General features: G+C 44.1%; 1 protein-coding gene across 10 annotated transcripts in view; it reads left to right on the forward strand.

Annotated features, from left to right (window-relative positions):
• Positions 1–21342, forward strand: part of Ufsp1 (UFM1 specific peptidase 1) — a 186243-nt gene that overhangs the window by 12546 nt on the left and 152355 nt on the right. For all 10 annotated transcript variants that reach the window (XR_011509619.1, XM_070528967.1, XM_070528969.1 and 7 more), the window contains 2 exons: positions 9957–10028; positions 11730–11870. Coding sequence is in view for 9 of the 10 variants with exons in the window: in XM_070528967.1 (XP_070385068.1) it covers positions 9957–10028; positions 11730–11870 (213 nt within the window). In the remaining variant the exon portion in view is untranslated. The remainder of the gene's footprint in view (positions 1–9956; positions 10029–11729; positions 11871–21342) is intronic.

The raw sequence follows: 21342 nt of genomic DNA on the forward strand, positions 1-21342 counted from the left end.
TGCTGATGATGTGGCCCAGGTACAGAAGCTCATCGTAGGTGAAGCGGCACTTTTCCGGCTTCAGAGTGAGCCCTGATGACTTGATGGCCTCTAGTGCTGTCGCAAGCCGCCTAAAGTGATCGTTGAAATTTTTGGCATAGATGACGACTTCATCCAAGTAAACAAGACAGGTCTGCTACTGGAACATTGCAGGCATCTAGCACAGTCTGAATGGCATGACCTTGAACTCGTAGAGACTGTCTGGCGTGATGAAGGTTGTCTTTTCACGATCTCTCTCATCAACTCCTATTTGCCAGTAGCCAGACTTGAGATCCATCGACGATAAATATTTAGGGTTGCAGAGCCAATCCACTGCATCGTCTATCTGTGGGAGGTGGTATACGTCCTTCATCCTGATCTTGTTTAAGTCAAGAATAATCGACACAGAAACTTAGGGTTTCGTCCTTTTTCTTCACCAAAGCTACAGGAGTTGCCCATGGGCTTTTCGACGGCTGGATGATGTCGTCGCGCAGCATTTCGTTGACTTGTTGCCTCATAGCTTCACGTTGTTTCATTGAAACTCGATAAGGGCTCTGGCGGAGTGGTCGAGCGCACTCTTCAGTTATTGTGCGATGCTTTGCGACAGGTGTTTGTGGAATTCTCGATGACGTCGAAAAGCAGTCTCTGTAACGTCTAAACAGACTTCTGAGCTGTTGTTACTTAGTCATGGGGAGACTTGGATTTATGTCGAAGTCTGGTGTGGGAACTACGGTTGCGGGGTAGATGCGGCAGAATTCGAGAGGACAAAGACATTCCTGGTCTCCAGGATTTCCTCTATGTATGCGATCGTCATGCCCTTGTTGATGTGTTTGAGCTCCTGGCTAAAGTGTGTAAGCAACACTTTCGTTTTTCCTCTGTGCAGTCAAGTGATCCCTCTTGCGACACAAATTTCACAGTCGAGTAGTAGACGTTGGTCACCCTCAATGATGCCTTCTACGTCAGCAGGTGTTCCGGAGCCGACAGAAATAATAGTGCTGGAGCGCAGTGGGATGCTCACTTGGTCTTCGAGCGCACTCAAGGCATGGTGACTATGAGAGCTCTTCGGTGGTATCGCTAAATCTTTCGATAGCGTTATCGATTTCGACTTCAGGTTGATGATTGTGCCATGTTGGTTCAGGAAGTCCATGCCGAGAATGACATCTCGTGAACAGTGTAGGAGGATAATGAAGGTTGTAGGAGAAGTTCGGTCATGAACGGTAATTTTTGCCGTGCAGATTCCATTCGGCATAATTAGGTGTCCGCCAGTTGTCCGAAATTGAGGGCCTTCCCATGCAGTCTTAACTTTCTTCAACTGGGCGGTGATGTGTCCACTCGTGACAGAGTAATTGGTCCCTGTGTCCGCTAAGGCGGTGACTGCGTGGCCATCAAGAAGCACATCGAGGTCGGTGGTTCTTTGTCTTGCGTTACAGTTAGGTCTTGGCGTCGGATCACGGCTGCGTCACATTGACCTATGGCTGGTACGTGACGTCGTCAGGTCGTCTTTCATTGGCGTATTCTTTGCTTCCAGACGTCGTCGGGACAGCGGCGTGTTTTTGTTATGTCATTGAGGTAGTCTCTTCGGCGTCTTCTGCGGCAGCGGAGGATCTTCGTCAGTTCGACGAAAAGCAACCGCACCTGTATCGGTTGCTGCTTTTAGTTTTCCAGATATGGGCTCGCAGAGCGGTCCCGGGCCTGGCCAGTGTATGGACGGTGCTGTGGCGACAGCTAGCGGCCTGGTGATGGCTAACGGGACGGTCATCAAGAGCTCCACTGAGTACTGGCGAGGTAGTCGGCGATATTGCGAGGGCATTCACCTTGCTGCGGGCATGGAGCCTTGACGGCAAACCCTCGTAGTCCCATTTCGCGGTATGGGCATCAGTGGTAGACATGTCCCACTTCCCCGCAGTTATAGCAGAGCGGGCAGTGATTTGGGGCGCGCCAAATGTCCATCTTCTTCGGGTGGCTGCGCTGATCAATAGGCGGGCGTGCTGTTGGCAGTGGACGACAGAATTGTGGTGTTACAGGGCCCTGGCTCGGCCATGGAGGGGAACCTTGACGATGGGCGATGACACCGTAGGTCATCGCTTCTGGCACGGGAAGCGACGATTTGGGCTGCACTTTGGTGACGCCCAGTGACCGTCAAAGTTCGACCTTGACAGTGTCCGCAGGTTTCCGATCTTGTAGTGTCCCCTTGTTGGGCTCGGGGGTGGGTAGCCACCATCAGCACCAAAATTTCCAACACTATATGGCAAGCGACTTTCCCCCATTACCTGATCGCTCCCTCAAGAGGGGGTGCACCGGTGAAACTTTCACGTTTTTCATGAAACAAAAACAATCTTTTCCCAAGTACCATGTTGTATACAGTCAGCATGATAAGAAAATAGTAAGAATGATCTCACCATTTGTTGTAGCAAAATCTCTCACGGAAGCAATTGGCCCAGGCTATGAAGTTACGAAGGTGGGAAGTGCTGATCTTCTCAAACTTCGCGACAAAGTACAGTATGACAAGCTCTCGAATGTTGTAGCATTTGGGGAAATCCCCGTCTCAGAGGGCCCACACAGGTCAATGAACACAGTGCGGGGGTTCGTCTCTGAAGATAACCTTCTCGAACTGAGTGAAAGCGAACTACTTGAAGGATGGCAAAACCAGAACTTAGTGAAAGTACAAAGGATAACATTGAGGTGAGGTGACAAATACCTACCAAACACATAATCATTATTTTTGGAACCTGCAACCTACCTGAAACAATAGAAACTGGTTACTGTAAGCTTCGCGTCAGGCTGTTTATCCCAAATCCGCATCGATGCTTCAAGTGTCAGCGCTTTGGGAATGGGTCGCAGAACTGCAGAGGATGTGCTACTTTTGGTAAGTGTAGTTCTTCTGAACATGCTTCTGACATCTGTACCTCAACAGATCACTGTGCCAACTGTGAAGGAGATCACCCCGTCTAGTCACGATCATGCCCCTTGTGGAAAAAAGAAACAAATCATAGAACTGAAAGTAAAACTTGACTTATCTTTACCAGAGGCACGTAAGCGTTTCTCACTCCACAATCAGTCATGTCCTTCCTACACTGATGTGGCGCGCCTGGGGGCAGCGCTACATCATGTGGCGGCTGCCCAAGTCACGCCATCAGCCCCCCCCCCCCTACACCTCCTCACCCCCCCCCCCCCCCCCTGTCTGGAACAGCCAGTGCTGTTCCGACCTCTGCAAAGGAGGACCACCAGACCCTCGGGCCTGTTGGAACAAGGGCCACTGCCCGTGCAGATTGGCCCAACACTCCCGCGAAAGTGCCCGCTAAGCGGGCAGTTCCGCAGCCTCAGACGCAGCTCCCTAAAGCACGCTGCGAAAAAAGAAAAATCTTGGTATCATGGGGCGTAGAAAGGTCTCGTGAGCTAATCTAATCTAATCTCTTAGACATACAGCACAAAGCACATATAATATGGATACACAGATATTGCAGTGGAATGTCAGGGTTTTACTTCACAACCTAGGCGACATTAAGGAACTCTTAAATAAGTACAATTCAAAGGTGCTGTGTGTTCAAGAAACACCACTTAATCCTTCACGCTCAAACTTTCTCTGACAGTGTGCCATTTATCGAAAAGACCGCAACGACGTCCTTGCCTTGTCCCTGGTGTTGCAATAATTGTAGATAAGGGTGTTGCTTGTCGGCAATTACAGCTTAAAATGCCCCTAGAGGCAGTTGCAGTCAGAGCAGTGCTTTTTAGTAAGCTGCTGACAATTGCATCTTTATACATTCCTTCCAACTGTCAACTTTCCAAAACTGAGTTTGAAAGCCTTATTGCACACCTCCCGGAACCCTACATTGTTGATGGAGACCTAAATGCTCATCATACCTTGTGGGCCGACTCTGAATGTGATGCCAGAAGGCGTCTGATTGAAAACTTTCTCTTAAGTACAGGTGTGTGTTTGTTAAATAAGAAGGAGCCAACTTTTTACAGCGTCGCAAACAAGACATTTACATCTATAGATATAACCATTGTTTCAAGTACAGTCGTGCTGTACTTGGAGTGGAAGGTACATAAAAATCCATACGGGAGTGATCATTTCCCGATTGTCTTACAATTAAGGAAACGAGACGAATGTTCTCCACATGCGCCTCAGTGGAAAGCTGACTCAGCGAACAGGCAGTGATGCAGAGAGCTGACATATATGACCTGGGGTGATATTCGTACGCTTAGTATTGACGATGCATTGTCATATTTAACCGCATTTATTGTCAACGTAGCGTCAATATGTATCCCGCAAACAAATGCATCGCCTATTAAACAACATGTTCCCTGGTGGAACGCTGAATGCAATCAGCTCCGTGACTCTCTGAATACCGAAAACCTTATCAGCTTTAAAAAAATAAAACCAGAAGGTAGAAGGACACACCGCCATGCCAAAAGGGACAGTTGGCAAAAATACATTTCTGGTATTAATTCTTATACAGGCGAAAGAAAGGCCTGGAACAGGGTAAACAAAATAAAAGGTTCCGAAACTCATCCTCTACCATTAGTAAACATCAAGCAGATACTCTTGAGGACCAGGCTGATTGTCTAAGAGCACATTTCGAGCACGTTTCTAGTACATCTCATTACACAGATACATTCCTAAAATACCAGCGACCAGCAGAGCAGGTCACTTTGGGTTGGAAAGGCACATCCAATGAAGTATACAATCATCCATTTAGAATGGCTGAGACCCAGGCCTCACTGAACTGTTGCAACAATTTTGCTTCAGGAAGTGACAGAATAATGTACGAGATGATCAGACACTTAAACCCTGAAACCCAAAAAACACTACTGTCACTCTTCAGTTCCATGTTCTCTGCTGGCTACATTCCTTCCATCTGGAAAGAAGCAATTGTAATTCCTATTCTCAAAAAGGGCAAGGACCCTTCCTCACCCAACAGTTATAGGCATATAGCTCTGACAAGTTGTCTATGCAAACTATTTGAGAAAATGATTAACTGTTGCCTCATCCATTTTCTTGAAAGCAACAAGATACTCGATCCCTTACAGTGCAGTTTTAGGGAGGGTAGATCCACAACACATCACCTTGTCTGCATCGAGACAAATATCCGTGATGCCTTTGTCCACAAACATTTTTTCTTGTCAGTATTTTTAGATATGGAGAAGGCATAAGACACAACCTGGCACTTTGGAATCCTTCGTGATTTGTCTGAAATGGGAGTTCGAGGCAACTTGTTGAACGTGATTCAGAGCTGCCTCTCCAATTGCACATTCCAGGTTAGAGTTGGTAACATTCTGTCTCGTCCATTTACGCAAGAGGCTGGTGTTCCACAAGGAGTTGTGCTGAGCTGCGCTCTTCTTATTGTCAAAATGAACTTGATCCAGACTGTCATACTAAGTACTCTGTTTTATTGTTCATATGTGGATGACATCCAGAGAGGTTACAAATCATGTAATGTATCTGCGAGCGACAAGTGCAGCTTTGCATAAATAAATTATCTAAGTGGGCAGAAGAAAATGTTTTGAAACTAAACCGTCAAAAAAGTATGCGCGTCTTGTTCTCTAACAAGAGAGGTATACTGACGGACCCCGTGATAGATCTCAATGGAGAACGGCTATCTGTGGGCCGTGAACACCAATTTTTAGGGATCGTTTTAGACAGTAAGCTAACTTTTGTGCCACACCTGAAGTATCTGAAATCAAAGTGCCTCAAGACTATGAATCTACTGAAGCTCTTACGCAATTCTTAGGGAAGCGACAGAAGGTGCCTTTTAAAACTTTTCAAAAGTCTAATATTAACACGGCTTGACTACGGAGCAATAGTCTATAATTCTGCTGCACCTAGCGCTTTTAAAATGCTAGATCCTATTCACCACTTAGGTATCCACCTTGCTACAGGTGCCTTTAGGACTAGCAGTGTGCAAAGCCTCTACATCGAATCAAACGAATGGTCATTGCATTACCAAAGGACATATTTAACTTTCTCCTATGCCCTAAAAGTTAGCTCAGATATTAAACATCCTTGTCATTCTATTTGTGACTTGTCAACTGCTAGGCTGTTTCGTAACTCTCCAGCCTCTAGGCCTCCTTTGACCCTCTGGTTGGAAGCACTCGCAGAAAAAAACAGGGGTCCCTCTTTCAGAGAATGTCCTCATAGCTCCTACACGGCTTCCACCGCCTTGGGAGTGGCAGACTATCCACTGTGACATCTCTTTCTTAGAAATATCGAAACGAGCCCCGGAGGCACGCATATATTCACATTTTCTGGAACTTAAGGAGAAGTACTCCTGTGATGAATTTTACGCAGGTGCTTCGAAGTCACTTGCTGGTGTTGCTTACGCAGCTCTGAGACCCTCATTTTCAACATCTGGAGCACTAAACCCACGCACCAGTATCTTTGCAGCGGAAGCATACGCTATACTTAAGGCTATTGAACACATAAGGCTCACAAACGTCGCTAAGGCTATTGTCTTCACAGACTCATTAAGTGTAGTGAGAGCCCTAATTAGCCTATGAAAACACAAGAACCCCATTTTGAATGAACTATACGCCTTGTTGTGCCCTGCAAATATGTGCAACCAAGAGATCGTCTTATGCTGGGTACCTGGCCACAGGGGTATAGAAGGCAATGTGGCTGCTGACGAAGGCAATGCGGCTACATGAGTGAGTTTTGGTGACACAGACGGAAACATCCCCATCCCTGCCACAGACCTAGAGCCTTTTTGGCACTGTAAATTGAGGAATCATTGGCAAGGTCAGTGGGATACACAAGCAATGAATAAGCTTCACATGATAAAACCAAAACTGGGGAACTAGATAAGTGAGAAAGCATCACGCTACAAGGAAGTACTTTTTTGCCGATTAATCGGCCACACATACGGTACTTACTCTTATCGCTTGGCTTGGGGTGATCCTCCGACTTGTAGTAAGTGCGGAAATTGTTTGACATTTCTTCATGTTCTTATTCAGTGCCCTGCAATAGAAATAGAGAGGAAAAAGTATTTCCCTTTTGCATATCGGGAAAATATACCCCTTCACCTGCATTTTTTCTTAATGATGAACTGCTTTTTAACCTGAAATTAGTCGTGTAGTTTTTAGCTGAAACAGATACTCTGAAAATCATTTGTACTGGTAATTTTTAGCACACGACTAACAGCCCTCCTATTCAGGGGCTCTCTTGAAGCTCTGTTTATTTATTTATTTATTTTATTTTATTTATTTTACAAGTACTGCCAGCCTTGTTACCAGGCCTTAGGCAGGAGTAGGCATATGGCACAAAAACAACTATGAAATAAGATCAAACAAGATAACAGACACTGAACAAAAATCTGCATAACAAACAACATAAGAGAAACCTTTTGACAATCATGATTTGACTGGTAAAAACAAGGGATGAATGCTGTGGTTTATTCCCAAAAAGCAGAAAGAAAGGATGAAACCGTTTGACAGTCGACAGTTGTCACTGTTGATAGTGTCACTGTTATGTTTTCTTTTGTTGCATCGTGTTTTTAACGAAACCCAATTGCCATCGCCCATGTCCCTAACTAATCAGTGTCATCATTTTAGTGCCTATATATTTTACGCCATCTACAGCGACAGTTTTTGGGCCCTTCTACAGCCATGTCACATCTACCATGATAAATTCACTGTCCATGCCATTCACAATACATTGTTAAAATTACCATTTGCCATGGCACTCTTTTGCCATACCTGGCCCTTGTGCCATTAAACACCACATATCATCACCATCAATAACATTGCAGAAACTTCTGATACATGCAGGTGTGTCCTGCGCTGTGCGATAACATTTGTTAGGCGGTGGAACGTGGTTTCCCGATAAAGATAAGCATGTACACCTGTCGATATGGATGCAAGGAGCATTAGTCTGGCTGTTGCGCTCATTTAATGACAAGAGTGTGCCATAAGTGTTATACCATATGCAGATAGAATGATCTCGTGTGCTGTGTTCCATAACTCAAGGCTTGCTATAATGTTTTGCCTATGTTAGGGTGACTGTTTCTATGATGCTGTCAATGACCCCCACTACCTTTGCTGGCTGGCCAATTGGAAGAAGAATTCTGGTCAACTAGTAAATCGTATTACAAGATTTCAAGAAATTGGCATGTCAGGGGTCTCAAACCCCTATCACAGTATTGCGAAGCCAAATGCCTCTCAACATCACTGATCAAGCTGGGAGCAACAGATAATGAAGATTTGGCTTTTATGGGTGTTTTTTACACAGCTACCACTTTCCAGTAGCAATGGCAAGATTGCTAGTCGATTGGTGACAGTTACTGTAACGTTTACTGTTGTCTGGTCCTCATGCTCTATAGTTTACATACCTTCACATATAGCATTGCTTGTGCTTTGGTTTTACTGAGATGGCTATGCTGTATGCATAAAAAGCATGCAGGTGAAAAGTGCACATAGCATTAGTTGTAAGTCAACACTAGCACTGTTTCTTTGTACCCTGCTGTCCTTGCCCCAGTTGTGCTGGGTTCTAACCAACAGTACGTCAGTCACATACCAAGGCAATGAAGTCTGGTTTTGCAGTCCCACCTTGCTTTCACATACTTTATAGAAAGCTACTAAGGAGGTACTTTAGTCTGTATAAGGTTATGAGATGTCTCAGTGAGGTCACTTTCAATAAATTAGTTCTGTGAAGTCCTGCCAATGCATATTGAAGGTAATGCACATGCTGCGTATGATGCAGTGTTGATCAAAATGATGTGTCAAATGTGTTGTCTGCTACAACTATTGCTAGTTGAGCACTAAGACAATACTTTCTCCGAATTACGCCGATGTTGTGTCGCATACATAGCAAACAGGACTATGGCAAGGATAAATACTCGCATGGAGCAGAAAAAAAGAAGACAGGATTAGTTCAGGCCATCTTGTAAATGGGAACTCCATTAAAATGGTCGGCCACATTTTCCCAGTTCCTGCAGTTTGTGCATCATGACATGTTGTTCCCTTTTGTTTTTCTCTTCACTCACAGCATAGCAGATTTTGCTTCCTAGTCTGGGGATTTCTAGATTTTTAACTCAAAAGTTTGACGAAAACTCGTCTGGTTGGAATTGCTCATAGTTTAAGGTCACAGTCATAGTTTTTTTTATTTTTATTTTAATGTTATTGGTCGGTGTCCGTTTTACCCTTCACTATCCCCGGATTTTGTTTGCCAGAAGATATTGACATGTGTGCTTATCTTTATCGGGCAACCACGTTTCGCCGCCTAACAAATGTAATTGCAGAGCGTGGGACGCGCCTGCATGTATCCGAAGTTTCTGGAAAGTTATCGATGCTTCTATCCGCTGTCTGTTGTCGCCGAATCTTATATTATCTGATTTCATCACCTGACGCGAATGGTGTAGAACTTTGTGGAAGGCACGCGGGTCCGAACGATTAGTCTGGAACATTCAATGACTGCTCTATAAAAGCCGACACTCTTTACCCGCTGATCAGATTTCCGACGATCGCCGACCGTGTTCGCTGCTATCATTGTGCTATAAGTCTAGCCTGTTTTTGTGGGCAGAGGTTCGCCCAATAAAACCTTGTTTTGTATTCCACCTTATTGCTGCTTTCTTCACTGTCACTACCACGTGACAATATGTGCAGTTGTTTGACATTTTTCAAAATTTATTTAATCTTTACAGAACTTGCACTTATAAAACATGGCCTTTTTTCCTGAAACATAACAAACTTTGCATTTGTTGGAATGACAAGTGGTAAGAATTTGTTCGTGTTAAGATATGCCCAAACTTTGACACTACCTTACAGCATAGCATTCTTCACAGCCTAAAATAGGCTAGCAAAGCTGTACAAACAAACAAATAAATAAATTTTTTTCGCGGAAAGGTATAGGTTTTTGCATGTTGTTGATAAAGCCGATGTGTGTTTACATGTTACACTCAAATTGTTCCAGCGTCTTCAGATGCCGCACATATGCTTTCCTGCAGGGCTGGGGCTGCGGCTACCGAACCTTGCAGACCATCTGTTCCTGGGTGGTGTACCACAAACACAAGACAGGCGTGAGTGGACTCTACAATTAGCAATGAGTGTTGTATTAGAGTATAACAGATTGGTTGCCACAGTGAAGGGAAACATAGTTCAGAATGGCAGCGGATCAGGTGGTCTGGCGAGATGAGTATAATAGGAGACCATTTGGAGAGATCTTCATCATGCATTGGACATGAAATAGGCTGGTGATCATGATTTGCAACCAAACTGCTTCTGAAGGAGTGTGTGCTTATAAGCGAACTTATGCTTGTTTTTGCCCAGTGAAATTCTTCAGTTGCTTGTTATGGTTTAATACCCAGAAATTGCATTTTGATTTATATTATTGCGTTGATAAGCCTTTTTCCATAGAAAAATAGCAAACATAGCAAACAGAACAAGACAAAAGCTGTTTACCACTGATCATTCGAAAGTGGTGTTGTATGCAATAATAGAAGAGAAAAAATGGGGAAGTTGGTAATGCTCCATATTAACCACACCTACGTGGTATTGTTCACCTTCACCTGTATCACACTATTAGTTTTAACCATCACTTATGACTGTTTTTGCTTAGTGTTATAACAATGTGAGCCACCTCCTTGAAAGTGTGGTTCTTTTTGTTTGTGTTTACTTAATATGACATATCTTGCTGGGTTATGTTCGGGCATGTTTTAGGAAGAGTTGCTCCTAAGAAAGAACAAACACTGGAAAAAAACAAGATAGACGAAAAGAGCGCTCTTTTCGTCTACCTCACTTTTTCCTGTGTTTTTTTCTTTTTTAGGCGCAACTCTTTCTAAAACATAGCCATGCGCCAACTCGCCCCATCAAAAGTTCTTCTAAATTATGTTTGGACACTTGGTGTCGTAGCTAAAGCACAGTCACATGACAGCAAAGCAATGAGACACATGCTATGCTACTTCTAACAATTTGATTTTGGAAGCAAATGTGGCCATAAGATATAGGCTATATACTGCCAGTATCACATCTCATTTACCACACATGCATTACTTGAGACAAGCGATATAAAAAATAAAGCATATTTTGCATTAACAATTTTTTGTGTCTTTGAAGATACCTCAGCTCCTCCTCTGTGTATGCATCCTTCCCCTGTTCCTCTATGTGTGAGTTTAGCAGTGGCAGGTGGACATGCCTGCCACATGTTCAGAGGGAAGCCTAGTATACACCCTGTATGTGACATGTATTGGTATTCCATATACATGGATATTTATTCTAAATGAGTTCTGCCTGATTTTAATATGTTCACCTTGAGGTTAACAGAAATCTATGTAATCTGTATTCTTTATTTTTTTTTGTGTGTGTGTGCTCCCTCTCTGACAGTAATAGGAAACCTACAGCTCGGCCCAGCTGTCGCTTAGGCAGCTGTATTGTTGGGTCTCCCAGATCATTTAAATTCTTACTTAATATAAACAAAGTTCAAAGTAAATTGATAGCATCATAATTTTGACTTTTTGGCTTAACATCTTCAAGTTACAACAGCGCAACAAGGGACAGGAAAGGAGACACACACAGTGTTGACTTCCCAACACTTCCTTATTACAAAAGAGCAGACCTGTTCCCTTGGAGTAATGAAGTGATGGAAGCCAGCACTGCATGTGTCCTCTTCAGTTCCTGTCCCTCAGTGCACTGTTTTGATAAGCAAAGCAAGCTGCTTTTCACCCTTCTGACTTTCATCCAGCTGAGAGCCTTCTTCCTTGAAGAGGGACTTCTTTTTGTAGGAGCGAGCAAGGGCTGTGCCAAGCATCACCGAGATCCAGGCAGCCCTCGTGACGCTTGGCGATAAGGAAGCCCAGTTCAATGGGTCTCGCGACTGGATTGGCAGCACAGAAGTGTTCCTCTGCCTTGACCACTTTTACCAGGTTAGCAGAGAATATTTGTAGTACTTGAAACAGCCCATTCTTGTGTGAGATCATTGTTACGATGAGTTTCTTCTGCTTTGCCCTCTCACATACAGGTCCTTTTCAGGCCCTTAAAGAGTCATGCCATGAAGCTTTGAGGCTAAATTGTTTTTGACTGCTTTGTGAAAGTTAGAAAATGCAGTTGCGGAACAAGCAAACGAAGAAAGGAGGGAGGGTGATGGGGGTAGCAGGGGCGTAGACAAGCGGGGGGGCTTATGGGGCTTCAGCCTCAGCCCCCCCCCCCCGAACTTTTTTCGTGCTGTCATGCGCCGACCAAAACAACCTCCGGTGCCGGAAATCATTCTGGGATTTGTCTAGAATGTCTTCTTCACGCCCAAAAAGACATTTCAGTGCGAACATTGCAAACTCGGGCTGGGATTTCGTGGCAATGCACTTGCAGCGGGAGTCGCATAATGCCAAACAGCCCCATCCGAGCACAAAGTTTCACGGGCATTTTGATGGCGAGCAGGCTCATCGCGGCATCTCGTGGAGGCCGTGTAACCTACGAAGCGCATGGATTTCAAATCTGAAACTTTATTGGTATAAAGTTCTCAAACTTTTGATGTGAAAGGTGCATTGACATTTCCAAAGTTGTGCTTTAGCTTTTAAATTGCGGAACTTTGTGGGTATAATGTCATAAACATGACGCCAAAGGCGCATTAACTTCTCTGAAGTCCTACATTGGACCATACAACGAGGTAAGCCAAATCAATACACTATCAGACAAGTTGACAAAGTACCGTATTTACACGATTGTAAGTCGACCCCTTCTTTAATATTTGAAAGTCTGAAGTTGGGGGGTCGACTTACAATCGAAACCAAAACATGGCCCCGCCAAAAAAAGCGATACAAGCAAGAGCTACAACGTAGTTACAATTTTATGTTTGCTCCATGGCCCTACCCGTATCGAGCGCCGCTGTTCCCATTTGCGGCGGCACCCTCATAACGGCGGCGCTTGCGGGGAGTATCGGTAGTCCATAGAAGAGCAGACACCGCTCGCGGTTTCTCTTTCCCTCTTTAAAGGCTAGACGTGTTCCACTTGACTGCCGGCTACGTGCTACATCTATGCTTCCCCAGTCGTCATGAGTGCTGCAGGCCCACTAATCGTTCGGCACTCGTTCACAGCAGCGTGCAAGGGGGCTGCCATCCTTTACGCCGAAGAAACAAATCACTGCGCAGCGGGCCGCAATTTCGATGTTTCTAAACGGGTGGTGCGAGAGTGGCGACTGCAGTGAAGCGAAATTTTCGCCCTGTGACGGCAAGTGACAAATTTCTCACGTGCCGAAGTCTGGACGCTTTCTGGAGCTGTACGCTAAGCTTGCGGCGTACGTCGCTAAAATGCGTGATCGGTTCCTGCCATTGAAGTGCGACGTGATCATGAAACAAGCCCGGACCTTCGCCTTAATTTTAAGGTTCTGCTCCGCCGCGAGTACAACGAGTAGCTGGCGGCAGAAGACTGCGAAATTACGCCAACCGGACCTGTCAAAAGAGCCTCCGTGATGGCTGCGTGTGGTTGGGTGCATTTGGCTTGGGCTGCTGTTCTGCAAGATGTCCTGGTGCGGTCGTTTGCCAAATTTGAAATTTCGCTGGACCACGACGCGCTGTGGGACCGCAGCAACGATGACGATGGCAGCACTAGTGAAGACGAGTAGTCGAGTGACCATGTCAGCTACTAATAAATTTTCGTTATCGAATGCGCCCTCGGATATGCTCTCTTATTTTTTTTTTTTTCGGTCAAGCGATATGGGGAGGTCGACTTACATTCGAGTCGACTTACAATCGTGTCAATACGGTTACATAGTGAGGTGCGATGAGACGAAGCGTTGTGATGCTTCATTTGTGCCGTCATGTCACAGAAAAGACTATCAACATTTTTTTTTTACCTGCGCCCAAGCATCCATGTCAAGACACTAACAGCAAAGGTTCTTAATACGCAAAGGTTCTTATGTTCTTATTTATTTTTCTACTTTGACTTTTATTTGGAAGGGCACATTCAGCCTCTTCAATTTTCTTGTTGTCGCTACCCGCAGGCTATCAGAGCCATCCAGAGCGCATGCGTTTTTCTCGTGTTGCCCCGACCACCTCGCGGTGCATTTCAGTGCGCATTTGTTTTCGTCTGTCCCAGTGGATTTTTGCCTGGCAGAGTTTTGGACGATTTCTGGCTAGCAGACGAGTAAAAGAAACAATGGTCGCTCGCCGTCATCACTGTGGGGACTCTATGCATTGTAACGCGTTTGCTTGAGTGCATTCTCTCCAGAAAATCTTGTCTTGTTGGTGTAGGATACCGAGCAGTATGTGTATGGTTCTCTGTGGGCCAAGTGTCTCACGTTTTTTTCTATATTCCTTCGGTAGCCACATTAGGTGCCCAAAGTAGGCATTACATTGTGGCCAACATGCTTTCCGTTGCGTTTTTTGTTTTTCATTTAGGTGCTCTGCCCTTACACACACACAAAAAAAAAGACATTCTTGCAACACAGCAAATTGCCGCATGGTGAAAGTTCGATTTTGTTACTTCTTTTCAGGAAAGTAAAGGTTCGCAGGATGCTTCAGTTGCCGGATACATTTATTATATAGTATTATGGCGATAGCAATTATATGGACACTCCATTCCATTCCATTCCTTTATTTCAGCATTCATCTTTAAATGTACAGATGCTAGGACAGGAGCAAAAAGCCGTTATTTTAAGCTGCTTGACAAAGGCCCCTGCCCCTACAGTATTTGGCAGCAGACAGTTTATGAACACTTTTCACGCAACAATACACCGATACATAAAATATATTTTAAAAAACATTTCTAAGGGCATAGTAACGCGCTTTTGAAAACACACTATAACCAAAATTTTTTTACTAGCAATACACGCCTTCTCTTAACAGAAAATTACAGATTTATGTAATGTGGTGAAACAATACATTTTTCCAGGTACATAACAATATATAAAAGCACTTTCACATACAAGACAAATACAAAATAATTCCATACTTAAGTTACAACCAAGAAAAGGAAATGCAAATACAGTCTAGTCCGGTTATTACGAAGTCGGCGGGAATCGGAAATCACTTCGCTATATCCGCTATTTCGTAATATGTGGACTATGAAAAAAAAAATGCAAACATGGGCATACCGATTTATTGCCGTTGAAAGAAGTGGTCCAGCGTCCCCTGAACACGTTTCGCAAGTGCAGACATCAGGATTGCGGCTTCCATACCATCCAACTGCGAACCAAAGATCTGGTCGAACTTCGGACTCCCGAAGTAAATCCGTAGCGTGTCAACAGCTGCGATGGTCACTGCCGAGGTGACCGGCTTAGGGGCACAACTAGCATCGTTGCATTCGCTGTCGGAGGCGCTGTCTGCCAAGGTCTCTTCCATGACACTCCCGGCAACTTCTTCAGTCGTGAAGTCCTCGGTGGCAACAAGGTCTTCGTCGGCAACAAGGTCTTCGTCGGCGAAAACGAAGTCCATGTGGCTTAGACCCGCAGGCACAAGGTTCGAGTCGCTAGCGGAATCCCAAAGCTGCTCCAAGCAGGCTGTCACGGCGGCAGCACCAGCGGTTGCAGCGACGTCAATTTTGCTCTTATTTTTGTGGAAAAAATTGCCTCAAGGACGCAAAAATGTGTTGATTGACAGATTATTTTTCGGTTGGTATTAACTCTCTTCGTTATATCCGCTGACGCACTCTTATTTACTTCGTTAAAAGCGGACCCAAAATGTAGTGAAAATGCAAAAATGGGAATGGGAAATTGAAATCCCTTCGTTATAACCGCTATTTCGCTATAAGTGGCTTCATTATAACCGGGCTAGACTGTACAACATACACTAATCACATGCAGTCGCATTGCTAATGAAATATTCCTTCAAAATTCGACGTGAAACAGTCCTAAGATCCATGCTTTCTTTTTCAAGACTGTTCATTAATACCGATATTCGGCACGGTAGTCTGTCCTTTCCATGATTAGGACCCGCCGTGGCTGCTCAGTGGCTATGGTGTTGGACTACTGAGCACGAGGTCGCGGGATCGAATCCCGGCCACGGCGTCCGCATTCCGATGGGGGCGAAATGCGAAAACGGCCGTGTGCTTAGGTTTAGGTGCACGTTAAAGAACCCCAGGTGGTCGAAATATACGGAGTCTTCCGTTACGGCGTGCCTCATAATCAGAAAGTGGTTTTAGCACGTAAATCCCCATAATTTTTTTTCCATGATTAGTTCGTAAAAAAGGCACGGCCCAAGTTTCTCGCTCCCGAATGTTGTATTTGAGGTGATGAGGTTTGCTTAGATTGCAAAGATCGGTAAATCCCGTGTGGTCTCGTTTTACGCTTTCTTTATATTTCATAGCAATATTAAACTGATAATTGTAATGAAATGGAAGAACATGAAACTTAGAAAAGAATGTACTTGTATGACTGCCGTAGGAATACAAGGAACATGGCGCAATGCTTTTTTTTGTAAAAGAGATAATGTCTGAATATTTTTTGTGACGTCCCCCATACAAGACTACAATAATTTGCATGAGAAATAAATATGGTGTTATACAGCAATAGCCGTAGTTTTAGCGGAAGAACGTCTCGAAGCCTACAAAGTGCACCGCGTGCTTTTGCCATACTTGTTGCCACGCGTTCTACGTGTTTGTCCCACCTTAAATGCTGATAAAAAATCACTCCCACTGTTTTCACGTCTGCGGTGACGTCAATTCGTTCTGATCAATAGAATATGTTTAGATTACGATTTACATTTTTTTGGGCGGGTGCAAAAAGAACAGCTTTGGTTTTTTCAGAGTTAATTTGTAAAGAATTTGCTTTGCTCCACAAATATAGTTTATCAAAGACGGTGTTTGCTAGTTGTGATAAGTTATCAGCATTGCATGATTGGAAGAAAAGACTGGTGTCATCTGCGTATATTATATAGTGTGGTAGGTTACTGACGTTTGTTAAATCATTTATATAGATGTTGAACAGTGTAGGTCCTAATATGCTCCCTTGGGGAGCACCAGCTTCTAAATTCAGGGGGTCTGACTGTTCTCCTGAGATGTAAACGCATTGTTTCCTATGGGTTAAGTATGACTTTAGAATGTCCAGGGGTAATCCACGGAATCCATAATGTTTGAGTTTTTTTTAGTAGAGTAATATGATTGATCCTGTCAAAGGCTTCGGAAAAATCTATAAATACGTCTAACGTTAATTTTTTTTCTTTGTAGCCGTCCAAGATTAAATCCTTCTATGTTAACAAAGCTATTGAGTCGATCGGCCCTTACGAAACCCAAATTGATGCGGAGATAATAATTTATATTTTTCACAAAACAACATAACCCTTTTACAGATAACCTCCTCTAAGCCTTTCGATATGACAGGGAGCACTGACACCGGCGGATAATTTGACATGTCATTTCTGTCCCCTGATTTGAACAGAGCAGTAACCTTTGCCTGTTTCATTTTTTTTAGGGAAAACACCAGTAGACAAGCAAACATTCAATATGTGGGTGAAAGCGGGCACTAACAAGTCTATTGCAAATTCAATTGGTTTAATCTGGAGACCATCGATGTCACGTGCCTTACTGTTCTTTAAGGAGATAAAAGAGTAAACCTCGTCTGGTGTCGTAGGCTAAAAAACGCTGTATTTACACTAGGCACACCAAAAAAATTGAGCGCATCATTATTGTGAGCACTAATAACTAAATTTGTAAAGTGTTCATTGAGACGATTTGCTAATTCTGTAACCTTTAGCTGCTTCCCGTTCTCTGTAATCTCTAGCTCTTCAAAACGACTTCTGTCGCGATTTAAAAGCTTATTAAGTGCACACCAAACTAGGTCGCCTTTGGTATCAGCATCACTAAATAACTTTTCCAGATACTTCTTTTTTGTCTCTTGAAGAAACTTAGTTACGAAGTTTCTGTATTTATTAAATGCAAAAAGATCATCCAGGCTTCTAGACTGCACAAAGGGAGAGTACAGTTGTTTTTTTTTTTTACAAATTAGCTTTAAACACTCATTTGTTAACCAAGGTTTCCATATCTTTCTAGACGTTTTTACCTTTTTAAATTTAAAACAACTAGTGTACATATTTTTAATGATATGCATGAGCGTATCGTAGGCCGTATCAGCATCGTTACACTCGTATACGGTTGTCCAGTTTACATTTCGAACTTGGTTTCGAAAGTCATTCATTGTTCTTGGATTTATTTCCTGCATAACGAAAGATTTACATTGGTTTCGGCTTGCTTTAAGTGTGTTATTTCGTTTAGAAAACGTGTATATCGGCAAGTCATCACCTAGATCGGCGGCAATGATACCAGCATTGATATCTAGCATTGGGCTGTTCGTAATAAATAAGTCGATAAGGGATTCAGACAGGCATGTGACTCGAGTGAGTGTTTTCGCACAACCAAAAGAATCAAGGAGTAAGATCAGATTGCGGGAAACTGCATTCGATTGCAGTAAGTTTATGTTACAGTCAACCGCCTATGTTTATGCACAGTCTATTCTGGTAAGCATAACACAGTAATTGTTCTAAAAAAACAAGAAATCCTTCACTATTACCATCAGGTGGTCAATACGAAACAGCAAAAAACATAGGATCCACATTGTACCATAAGCGCTTCGTAATCTGGTGGTTTTTGAGAGATCTGCAATCAAGCCACATGAAAGCCTTTCTGACCCCATCTCCATCACACCTCCGCCATGGTGGTTTGGTCTATTTAGAAAGAAGCTTTGGTATCCGGGCAAAAAAATGACATCATCTTCTGAGTTGTACCATGTCTCACTTATCAATATTTTGTCAAACCGGAACGTGAATTCGATAAGAAATGCTTCTATCTGATCGTGTTTATTACGGGCAGACGGAACATTAAAGCGCAGAAAGGTAAGAGAGTTGGCGTAACCAGGATGAGCAAGGTTGCATGGCACGATCATAGCAAAATAAGATACAAAGTGTTCGTTGCCAATCGCCACTAGCAGATTTTAGCTAGGTCTGCCTCGCATGTAACTTTAACAACACTAGACTCTTCCGTTTTTCGTGCGAATACTTTTCCGTCCCTCACCCATAGAAAGCGCCATTTCATTTCCTTTTTCTTTTGCCACAGTCATGCCAAGCAGCTGCTTTAGTTGAGGGCGCAAATGCTTGTTCACGAAGACAGATTGCTTGGAAGAAAAACTGGTCTTCTGCGGTGATCCTTGCTTTTCATGCTTTTTTGATCACAGCATCACGTTTCGATCGACGATTGAAAGACACTACTATGTTCTTATCAGTATTAGAATTCCGCAGGAACGCAATGGCAAGCATCAATATCTTGCTCGGTTATCAGCACGCCAAGCACTTCCATGACCTTCTGCAGAACGTTTCCGAGGTTCTCATTCTGCAAGCAGGGAACACCTTTCACCTCAGTGTTCCTATTTCTCGAATATTGATCCTGTGTCACTATGTTTAGTGAGTTCTGACACATTTGCTTTCTCAGCTTTTCAACTTCTTGCAGAAGAGGCTCTTGTGCTGCTTTTAGGTCCAGCTGCATTCCTGCCATCGCCCTCATGTTCCGTATGAAGTCCAAGGGGGATAACGTCGTGACCGCATGCCGCATGCGCAAGTGAAAGCATGGGGGGTGGGGGGGGTGGCATGGGTGAGCTAGCGATGGTGGCTCCGTCTTGTGTGCACAAGGGAGAAAAGCGGGGAGGATGCCCGCCGCCTTCTATCACGCGCGCTACATCGCGGGGAGTGGAGGGAGGGGGGGGGGGGGTCCTTAGGATTCTGTGATCTGTGAATCTGTGGTATTTATTTGCCTTGTTTATGCATTATATACTCTGACTTTTTTTAGATATGTAGATCTATAGGAGACATACATATATTTAAATATCTTGTTGCGAGGTTTTGTGTATACATGCAGTGAAGTTTGTTTCCAGTGACACTTTTTTGCCCTTTATCAAGCTGTTCTTCGCATTTGTATATTCCATTGTATCTTTGCATTTCTAATGTATGAAGGTGAGTGAAATGAAAATGAGCCAACCTACTCCACGCAATATTGGTTCGGTTCATTATGCGCCAGGCATGCGCATATCACACAGGCAACTCTCATTTAGAAAAGTAACACACAGTTTTGAGGATAAATGTTGTTCTCTCATACACTGGATTAAGCATGGTTACGTGACATATTGGACACCTCAAAAGTTGAATGGCATGGTGGCGTAAGGTTTTTGACTGTTGAAGATGTTTCCCAAAAAGAAATTAGTTGGCATATGGCAGCCGTGTACGTTGAACATTGCATTTCATTGTCCACTGTGAGGCGTTGGAGCAAATGGTTCAAAGAAGCAAGTGGAAGTTGTAAAGACGATCCAAGACCGGGCCAAAACCACTGTGCAATCACCACCAATGCAATTGCAATGGTTGATGAGCTGACTAGGCAAGAACGGAGGGTAAGCATCAATGAACTGGCAGAGCATGTGAACATCAGTCACGCTTCAGTTCACGCCATAATTCACAAACATCTCGATTATCGGCTCTTGTCTGCGCAAAAATGGATGCCCAAGATTTTGAACCACTGCCAGACGATGGAGAGGTTCGGCGCTGCCTTGACTCATATGATCTGGTACCACAATGAGGCTGACGACTTCTTGTCTAGAATTGTCATTGGGGATGAATCATGGGGCCACTATTACGAGCCTGAAACACAGCGGCAATGCATACAGTAGAAACATTTGAATTCACCATCCCCAAAGAAAGCAAAGGCCCTCATTTCTGCTGGAAAGCTGGTGTTGACTGTTTTTTCAATCATCAGGGGCCATCACCGATCGAATTTGCTAAATCTGGAGAGACTATTAATCTTTTCCGATAATGTGAAATGCCGGATTGGCTCTGTGTCGCAATAAAGAACAAACGACGTGGAAAATTGACGACTGAAATCATCTTGCTCCGTGACAATGCCCGTCCCCATGTCGTTGACTTGGTTAACACAAAACTGGCAAAGTTCAAGTGGTAAACGCTGCAACATTCGCCATATGGCCCAGACCTGTCGCTTTGCGACTTCCACAATTTGGGGCAACCGAAAAATACAGCTCGAGGAAGCCAGATTCGTGTCAGACAATGATGGGAAGAAGTTAGTTACATACTTTTTTATGCAGCAACCCAACCAGCTTGATGAGATGGGAATCACACGACTCCTTAGGGGGTTGCCACCGCATCGCAACTCGTCATGCAGGCGCCCTTTTTTCATCTGCTGCCGGCAATCTTGATATGGGGTCCTGCCACTTCACGCTCCAACGCTGAAAGCTCAGGCTTTTCTGGGCTGCACGACGTCAACGAGAACGCGGCAATCTTGATATGGGTCCCACCACTTCACGCTCCAACGCTGAAAGCTCAGGCTTTTTTGGGCCGCACGACGTCAACGAGAATGCTTGGCTGCCAGTTGACGACGACTACATCGATGACCACATCAACATCCATCCGCTGCTTCCAG

Source organism: Dermacentor albipictus, unplaced genomic scaffold (genome assembly GCF_038994185.2).
Source record: "Dermacentor albipictus isolate Rhodes 1998 colony unplaced genomic scaffold, USDA_Dalb.pri_finalv2 scaffold_16, whole genome shotgun sequence".
NCBI lineage: Eukaryota > Metazoa > Arthropoda > Arachnida > Ixodida > Ixodidae > Dermacentor > Dermacentor albipictus.